Source organism: Agelaius tricolor, unplaced genomic scaffold (genome assembly GCF_023055355.1).
Source record: "Agelaius tricolor isolate 1412-34295 unplaced genomic scaffold, bAgeTri1.0.p SCAF_30, whole genome shotgun sequence".
Classification (NCBI taxonomy): Eukaryota; Metazoa; Chordata; class Aves; order Passeriformes; family Icteridae; genus Agelaius; species Agelaius tricolor.
The window spans coordinates 5,545,528-5,553,758 of NW_027269290.1; the positions used below are offsets into that span (position 1 = coordinate 5,545,528).

The 8,231-nt window shown below is 50.9% G+C and overlaps 1 protein-coding gene across 3 annotated transcripts; it reads left to right on the forward strand.

Moving 5' to 3' along the window:
* Window positions 1–5: 5 nt before the first annotated feature.
* On the forward strand, window positions 6–5,751 carry MED20 (mediator complex subunit 20). 3 transcript variants are annotated; one of them, XR_011682857.1, is made up of 5 exons: window positions 6–94; window positions 792–943; window positions 2,435–2,706; window positions 3,992–5,072; window positions 5,637–5,751. XR_011682857.1 is itself a non-coding variant. In XM_071450186.1 (4 exons), the coding sequence occupies exons 1-4, from the start codon at window positions 81–83 to the stop codon at window positions 4,205–4,207; spliced, it is 654 nt and encodes a 217-aa protein (XP_071306287.1). In that variant the 5' UTR covers window positions 6–80; the 3' UTR covers window positions 4,208–5,751. The 3 variants fall into 3 exon arrangements, 2 of the variants coding, with proteins under 2 accessions (XP_071306287.1, XP_071306286.1); XM_071450186.1 differs by having other exon boundaries at window positions 3,992–5,751; XM_071450185.1 differs by having other exon boundaries at window positions 2,453–2,706; window positions 3,992–5,751.
* The last annotated feature ends 2,480 nt before the right edge of the window (window positions 5,752–8,231 follow it).

Sequence of the window (8,231 nt, forward strand, 5' to 3'; positions counted from 1 at the left end):
CTGCCCCCGCCTCTTCCGGCGCGGATCCGCCTCTTCCCGGTGCCACTGGCCCCGCCCGTTCCGGCGGCGGCACCGGCACCATGGGGGTCACCTGGTGAGAGCGGGGGATCCGGAACGGGGGGAAAGCACCGGAAAGGGCTCCTGGAATGGAGATGGAACCGGGATAGATTCCTGGAATGGCGGGGTGGAACCAGGATAGACTCCTGGAATAGGGGGGTGGCACCGGGATAGACTCCTGGAATGGGAGGGCAGAACCTGGAAGGGCTCCTGGAATAGGGATGGAACCGGGATAGACTCCTGGAATGGGGGGGCAGAACCGGGATAGACTCCTGGAATGGGGGGCGGCACCGGTAAAGGCTCCTGGAATAGGGGGGCGGCACCGGGAAGGGCTCCTGGAATAGGGGGCAGAACCGGGAAAGGCTCCTGGAATAGGGGGGCAGAACCGGGAAGGGCTCCTGGAATGGGGGGGCAGAACCAGGAAAGGCTCCTGGAATAGGGGGGCAGAACCGGGAAAGGCTCCTGGAATAGGGGGCAGAACCGGGAAAGGCTCCTGGAATAGGGGGGCAGAACCGGGATAGACTCCTGGAATAGGGGGGCAGAACCGGGAAGGGCTCCTGGAATAGGGGGGCAGAACCGGGATAGACTCCTGGCATGGGGGGACGGAGCCGAGCGGGCTCCCGGCGCGGGCAGCCCCGGGGGCGCGGGGAGAATCTCCGGGCGGGGGATGCGGAGCAGAGCCGGGGACGCGGGCGGTGTCCCGGTGGGTCCCCGAGCCCCGGCCCGTGTCGCAGCGTGTCGCAGGTGCCGGTGGCCGAGGGCAAGAGCGTGCAGCAGACGGTGGAGCTGCTGGCGCGGCGGCTGGAGGCGCTGGGCGCGGACAAGCAGGGCACGTTCGGCGTGGACTGCGAGACCTATCACACCGCGGCCGCCCTCGGCACGCAGGGTCAGCAGAGCCCTTCTCCAAGCTCCTCTTTGCCTTTTCCTTGCCGTCCTTTTCCTCCTTCTCTCCTTCTCCTTCCCCACCTTCCCTGGAGCGCGCCTGGATCTGATGCTGCTTGATGGGGTTTAGGGGTTACAGTGGCAGTGCTGGACTGGCTGATCTTGAGGGTCTCTTCCAACTTTCATTAGTCGATGATTCTACAATTCCTTTTTCCCTTTTCCCCCCTTTTCCCGTTCCCTCTTTCCCTCCTTTTTTCCCTTTCCTTTTCCTTTCTCCTTCCTCCCCTGGCTCCCCCCATCCCTTCCAGGCACTGATGTGTTCACAGCCCTGGCTCTGTTGAGCCCTTGTTCCCAGCCAGACCCATTGGAATGTTCCAGAGCAGCTTTTTCCTGCTTTTTTGGCAGCTGGAACATGGAGCAGAGGCCAAGCCCAGGCTCCCTCCGGGCAGTGGGTGGGAGGTGGGTGCTCCTGGGGTTCTCCTCTCACCTCACCCCGAGCTGTGCTGATTTTTTATCCCGGTGCTGCTGAGGATTTCTTTTTTTCCCCTATAAATTTCCATAAGAAAATCCAAACTCTTCCCTGAATGGATACTATAATAAACACATGAGGATCCAGAATTAAAGCAAGGAGGAGGAGAGGCAGGAAGAGGAATTCCTGCTTTAAGGCAGGAATTTTGTGGGAACCCAGGAGATTCCTCTGGCTGCCTTGGAGGGCTCGAGACCCTACCCAGGGGGCTCAGAGACCTTGGCACAGAGCCCTGGACCCCTGTGCCTTTGATTTAACCCTTGGAAAAAACAATTACCAACCTTTATATGAAAGATTACAAGCCACAAAGTTTAAGTAGAATGCTAGTGAATTTATTACAGGGTGAAAAATAGATTTTTGGGGGTTTTTAGAATGGAGGTTCAGGGGGCAAGATGGAGGAATTAGGGCATGTCCAGCCTTTCTCCTTCTTCTTCTTGGCTTCCATCTTCTGGGTGATGTTGGCACTTTTAGATTGGTTTAGAGTAGAAGCTCACTGTCTGACATTGGTGATGGGTGTTGGAAAGTAATTGTAAATATTGTAGATGTAGTTTTTATATTGTATATGTAGTTTTTATTATAAAGACATAGCACTGCCCCAGGGGCAGGCAGAGTGCTTCTGTCTGTCCTGCTGAGCAGACCTCAGCTAGATAAGAGAAAAAATTTTATAGATGGGGAACAATAAACAACCTTGAGACCAAGAACTGAAGAGCTCTGACTTCTTCTTTGAGCGCTGGGCTGGGAAAAGGGTTCCCACAAAATTCCTGCCTTAAAGCAGCTCCTCTTCCTGCCTCTCATCCTTGCTTTAATTCTGGATCCTCACGTGTTTGTTATGGCGTCCATTCAGGGAACAGCTTGGGTTTTCTTATGGAAATTTATAGGGGAAAAGAAATCCTGGGCAGCACCGGGGTAAAAGATGCATCTTGGGGTCGTTCTGAGCAGCAGAGAATCCGAGAGAATTTGTTTTTGCAGCCCTGGCTGTGATTGCAGGGCAGACAGGGAAGCTGATGTACGTCATGCACAACTCCGAGTACCCCCTGAGCTGCTTCGCCCTCTTCGAGAACGGGCCCTGCCTGGTGGCCGATGCCAACTTTGACACCCTCATGGTGAAGCTCAAGGGCTTCTTCCAGAACGCCAAGGCCAACAAGATCGAGAGCCGCGGCACCCGCTACCAGTACTGCGACTTCCTGGTGAAGCTGGGCACGGTCACCATGGGCCCCAGCGCCAGGGGCATCTCCGTGGAGGTGAGAGCCCTGTGGGAAGGGTGGGGAATTCATGGATGGGCAGGGGGATGCTGTGGGAGAAGCTGGAGAAGGTTTAGGGGTGGTGGAATTGAGGGTGTCTGAAGCGAGCCAGCGGGGAAGGTGGAGAGAGGAGATTTAGTGACAAGGGCTTGGAGTTGCAGGAAAAGCTTCACACTGCCAGAGGGCAGGGATGGATGGGATAGTGGGAAGAAATTCTTCCCTGGGAGGGTGGGAACACCCTGGAATAGATGTCCCAGAGCAGCTGTGGCTGCCCCCAGATCCCTGGAAGTGTCCAAGAGCAGGGGACTTGGAGCAGCCTGGGACAGTGGGAGGTGTCCGTGCCCTGGATGAGCTTTAAGGTCCCTTCCCCAAACCATTCCACGATTCTGGAATTCCCTGTCCTGTCTGTGTCTCAGCTGTGTTGCTGGTGCAGCAGGCAGGTTTGGATCTCCTCTCCTGAGGTTTAATCCTTGGTGCTGCAGGGCTGTCCCTGCAGTGGGAATCCCTGCAGGAATTCCATCCAGATAAAAAGCTGATGAAATTCCAGCTGCACAGCACAAACACCATCCCTCAGGTTAACCATCATGGTAATAATGGATAAAACAACCTCTCCAGTGCTAATTCCATGCTGAGCTGGGGCTTGCTGTCCTTCCCTTTGCATTTTACCTTCCCTTCCCTTTGGAAAGGGTCTCTGGCATGTTCCCAGCATCTCCTGTCCTGTTTACATTTACCCATCCTTGTTAGGTGCTGAATATTTTGAGATGTTTCCATGAAAAGCCTTCCCTGCAGGGAGGCTCCAGGGCTCTGGGCTGTGTTCCCAGGTGGAATTCTGCCCCTGTGAGCAGCTCCAAGCCTGTGGGGATGTGTTCCCAGGTGGAATTCTGCCCCTGTGAGCAGCTCCAAGCCTGTGGGGATGAGTTCCCCAGTGGAATTCTGCCCCTGCCACCATCTCCAGAGCTCTGGGCTGTGTTCCCAGGTGGAATTCTGCCCCTCTGAGCAGCTCCAAGCCTGTGGGGATGTGTTCCCAGGTGGAATTTTGTCCCTATGAGCAGCTCCAGAGCTCTGGGCTGTGTTCCCAGGTGGAATTGTGCCCCTGACACCATCTCCAAGCCTGTGGGGATGTGTTCCCAGGTGGAATTCTGCCCCTGTGAGCAGCTCCAAGCCTGTGGGGATGAGTTCCCAGGTGGAATACTGTCCCTGTGAGCAGCTCTAGAACTCTGGGCTGAGTTCCCAGGTGGAATTCTGCCCCTTTGAGCCATTCCAGAGCTCTGGGATGTGTTCCCAGGTGGAATACTGCCCCTGTGTGATCGCCAACGACTGCTGGAACCTGCTGATGGAGTTCATGCAGAGCTTCATGGGCAGCCACACGCCCGGGCTCCCGTCGGTGTTCGGCTCCAAGCACGACAGCACCTACAGCCCCGGGGACACCATGGTGCAGTACATGGAGCTCTTCAACAAGATCCGCAAGCAGCAGCAGGTGCCCGTGGCTGGCATCAGGTGAGGAGCAGCCCCTGCAGCTCCTGACTGCATCCTCAGCCTGCCTGCACCAGCAGCTCCCCCAAAAGGAGCCACAGGAGCTTTTCCTTCCGGAGATTTCCCCGTTTCGAAGCTGTGCCGGGTGTAATTCTGGGAGCCCTCCATGGTTTGGGATTATTGGATCCATTGGTTCTGTTTGGACATTGAAAGGAGAAATTCCAGGAAAATACAGACATCTCTTCAATTTCTATTTTTTTTTTATATATCCACAGCAGTGTTTTGTTGTATTTCATCCCAATAAAAGGCTGGGTTTTGTGTCCCTGCAGTGAGAGTTGTGTTGTGAACTTCCAGCCTTCACTTGGATCTGCTTTATGCTCCCAAAGCAAACATTTCCCTGTGAAAGAAATCCAGGAATTCCCTAATTTTCCTGTTCTGGCACGTTCTTACCTTGCCTTTATCCTCTGTAGCTGATGGGAATGTCAAAATCTGCTGCCTCCCTTGGATCCATTGGTTCTGTGGTTTTTTGGACAATGTTTCATGCAGGGAAAATCGAAATTCCAGAAAGTTACAGACATCTCTTCAATTTCTATTTTTTTTTTATATATCCACAGTAGTGTTTTGTTGTATTTCATCCCAATAAAAGGCTGGGTTTTGTGTCCCTGCAGTGAGAGTTGTGTTGTGAACTTCCAGCCTTCACTTGGATCTGCTTTATGCTCCCAAAGCAAACAATTCCCTGGAAAAAAATCCAGGAATTCCCTAATTTTCCTGTTCTGGCACATTCTTACCTTGCCTTCATCATCAGTAGCTGATGGGAATGTCAAAATCTGCTGCCTCCCTTGGATCCATTGGTTCTGTGGTTTTTTGGACAATGTTTCATGCAGGGAATTGCTGTTTATCCACAGGGAAAAGAGAAATTCCAGAAAGTTACAGACATCTCTTCAATTTCTATTTTTTTATGTCCACAGCAGTGTTTTGTTGTATTTCATCCCAATAAAAGGCTGGGTTTTGTGTCCCTGCAGTGAGAGTTGTGTTGTGAACTTCCAGCCTTCACTTGGATCTGCTTTATGCTCCCAAAGCAAACATTTCCCTGTGAAAAAAATCCAGGAATTCCCTAAGGGATTTTTTAAGGGAATCCCTAATTCCCTAATTTTCCTGTCCCTGGCACGTTCTTACCTTGCCTTCATCCTCTGTACCTGATGGGAATGTCAAAATCTGCTGCCTCCCTTGGATCCATTGGTTCTGTGGTTTTTTGGACAGTGTTTGGTACAGGGAAAATCGAAATTCCAGAAAGTTACAGACATCTCTTAAATTTCTATTTTTTTATGTCCACATCAATGTTTTGTTGTATTTTATCCCAATAAAAGGATAGGCTGCCTCCCTTGGATCCATTGGTTCTGTTGTTTTTTGGACAGTGTTTGGTGCAGGGAATTGCTGTTTATCCACAGGGAAAATAGAAATTCCAGAAAGTTACAGACATCTCTTAAATTTCTATTTTTTTTATGTCCACATCAATGTTTTGTTGTATTTTATCCCAATAAAAGGATAGGGTTTGGTGGTTTGTGTTGTAAATTTCCAGCCTTCATTTGGATTTGCTCTATGCTCCCAAAGCAAACATTTCCCTGTGAAAAAAATCCAGGAATTCCCCACTTTTCCTGTTCCTGGCACGTTCTTACCTTGCCTTCATCCTCTGTAGCTGATGGGAATGTCAAAATCTGCTGCCTCCCAGTTGAAGGCTCTGGATAAATTAAAAAATAAAATAAATAAGCCTGGCAGGAGCTTTGTCTGGCACTGAGAGAATTCCAGCTGTTTTATCCCATTGTTTTTAAGGTAGATAATAAATATCCTGTCCCTGCACACCATTTGAGAATTCCTGATGGCTTCAGATTCAATGGAATAAGGAAGGATTTGGGCAATAAAAGCCAAAAATTCATTGTATGACATAATGATATCACTTCAATGTATTTTTTTTCCTTCATGTTCCTGGGAAGGCACCAACATTCCAGAAAAAATATTGTTGGTTCCTTGCCCATGCATGTCTGAAGAGCAAAGAAAACAGAAATAATTTGTCTTAAACAGGCTTTTATATGAAGCAAAAAGGAAAAAAAAAAAAGCTGATTTGTGGCTTGATTTTCTGGCTGAGAACTGTTTTGTTGTATTTTATAAATGTAACACTCTATTGTTTATACTTGCAAACCTAATTAACTGTTAGAGTGCTCAGAGCTCTTAGTTGTGAAGATTTAATAAATTTAATCAGCACAGGGCCCAGAAAGAGATGGTTCATGAGCCATAAGAAATGGCTCAATGTCCCCTAAGTGAGGTAAAAATACACTGAATTTTTTGCAGCTCTTAGCCCCAAGTTCATGACTGTTCAGTGGTGAAAATTCACTGTCCTTCCATGTAGCTAAACTGGGAAAACTTTAAGGAACAAACTGGGATTTATAGGGATGGTTATCCCTGTCCTGTTTCCCATTACAAGCCTTAAAGTTTAAAAAAAAAAAACCAAAAAAAACCAGTTAATGAGCAGATTAGTCATGGTGAATGTCGGGAATGCTTTGTTAATTCCGTAACCAGAGATGTCAAAACTCTGCTCGTGTGCCTAAAAACCATGGAAGTGTGTGCTGGAATCCCTGGGGATTCCTGGGATTTTCTGAATTCATTGTGCTGTTCCTGGAGCTCCAGAAAGGGACCCCTGGAGCCACGTTCTGCCTTTAATTAACCCCTTGACGTCAGTGGGTTTCCAGAGAATGAGGATGAGGAGGATTTGGTCCTTTATGTCCCAGCAAATCTTGTTGCTGCTTTCTAGAAACGAGGAATCAGCTGCTCCTTTCACTCCCTTGATGGCCAAAATTACTCTTTTTCCCTGGAAAAAATTCCTCATTTTGGCTGTCAAATCCCAGTTTGGAAGGTTGGTTGAGGTAGAGGTGGCCATGCTGAGATCCTGCTCCATCGTGGATCCTTTTTTTTCCTGCTTCTGCACCTCTCAAAACCTCTGCCAGTGTTGTTTCGTTCCCTAAATTGGGAATGAAATTCATTCCCGAGAGGGATTTTGGCAATGGAGGCCTCACCCATTGTTTATTATTTATATTTGTTTATTTATACAGGTCATGTCATCAGGGTCATGAGTGCTTCAGTGGCAGAGCCAGCCCCAAGTCTCGCTGCCACCAGAGGATTTTTGGGGCTTTTGTTCTTGTGCTGTGGCATTTTTTTAATCTCACAAAGAGAGTGAGGATTGTTACTCTTCAGTTTTAATTTTTAGAGGTTGTAGGCTCATTGCAGCTGTGCCAGCGTGGATTTGTGTGCAGGTACAGGGTCAAAATGGGCCAGGCACTGGTGCCACCATCACCTTGGGGTCCCTGTCACCTCAAGGGCCGTGTGGGGTGTGACCCCATTTTCTCAGAGCCCCCACCCCAGGTTCTTCATCACCTCAGGGTCCCTGAGATGATGGGAAGGGTCCAAGGGGGTCTGTGGGGACCCTTTGGGGTGTCCCCTCATCACCTCATGGGCACTTTGGGGTGTCCCCTCATCACCTCATGGACACTTTGGGGTGTCCCCTCACCACTTCAGAGACCCTTTGTGGTATCCCCCCATCACCTGGGGGTCACCATCACCTCAGAGCCCCCACCCCCCCCCCCTCCATGGTCTCCCCATCACCTCAGGGACCCTTTGGGGTTCCCCCTCAGGGTCTTCATCACTCAGAACTCCCTTGCTCCCCGCCGGGGTTCCCCCTCATTGCCTCAGGATCTCCATCTCAAGGCATCCATCACCTCAAAGCCCTCACAGCCTCCCCCTTGTGCCCCCCCTCACCTCAGGGACCCCCGTGGGGCGCGCCCCCGCCATCCCCTCAGCAACCCCATCACCTCAGGGCCGCCGTGGGGTACCTCCCACCCCACGCCACCCCCTCGGGGGCCCCCGCGCCGCCCCTTTAAGAGCCTCTTTGTCTCCGAGACACCCTTATTTACCCTCCCGAGCCTCAACCGAACTTCGGCCCCGCGATTCACAAAGCCCGGTACGTCACGGGCGGGGGCGGGACTCGAACCCGCGGCGGCCCG

Coding starts and splice junctions, on each gene's coding strand:
- MED20 (XM_071450186.1), top strand. Junction 944..2,434: donor GGCCGCCCTCGGCACGCAGG/GTCAGCAGAGCC, acceptor TTGTTTTTGCAG/CCCTGGCTGTGATTGCAGGG. Junction 2,707..3,991: donor CCAGGGGCATCTCCGTGGAG/GTGAGAGCCCTG, acceptor ATGTGTTCCCAG/GTGGAATACTGCCCCTGTGT.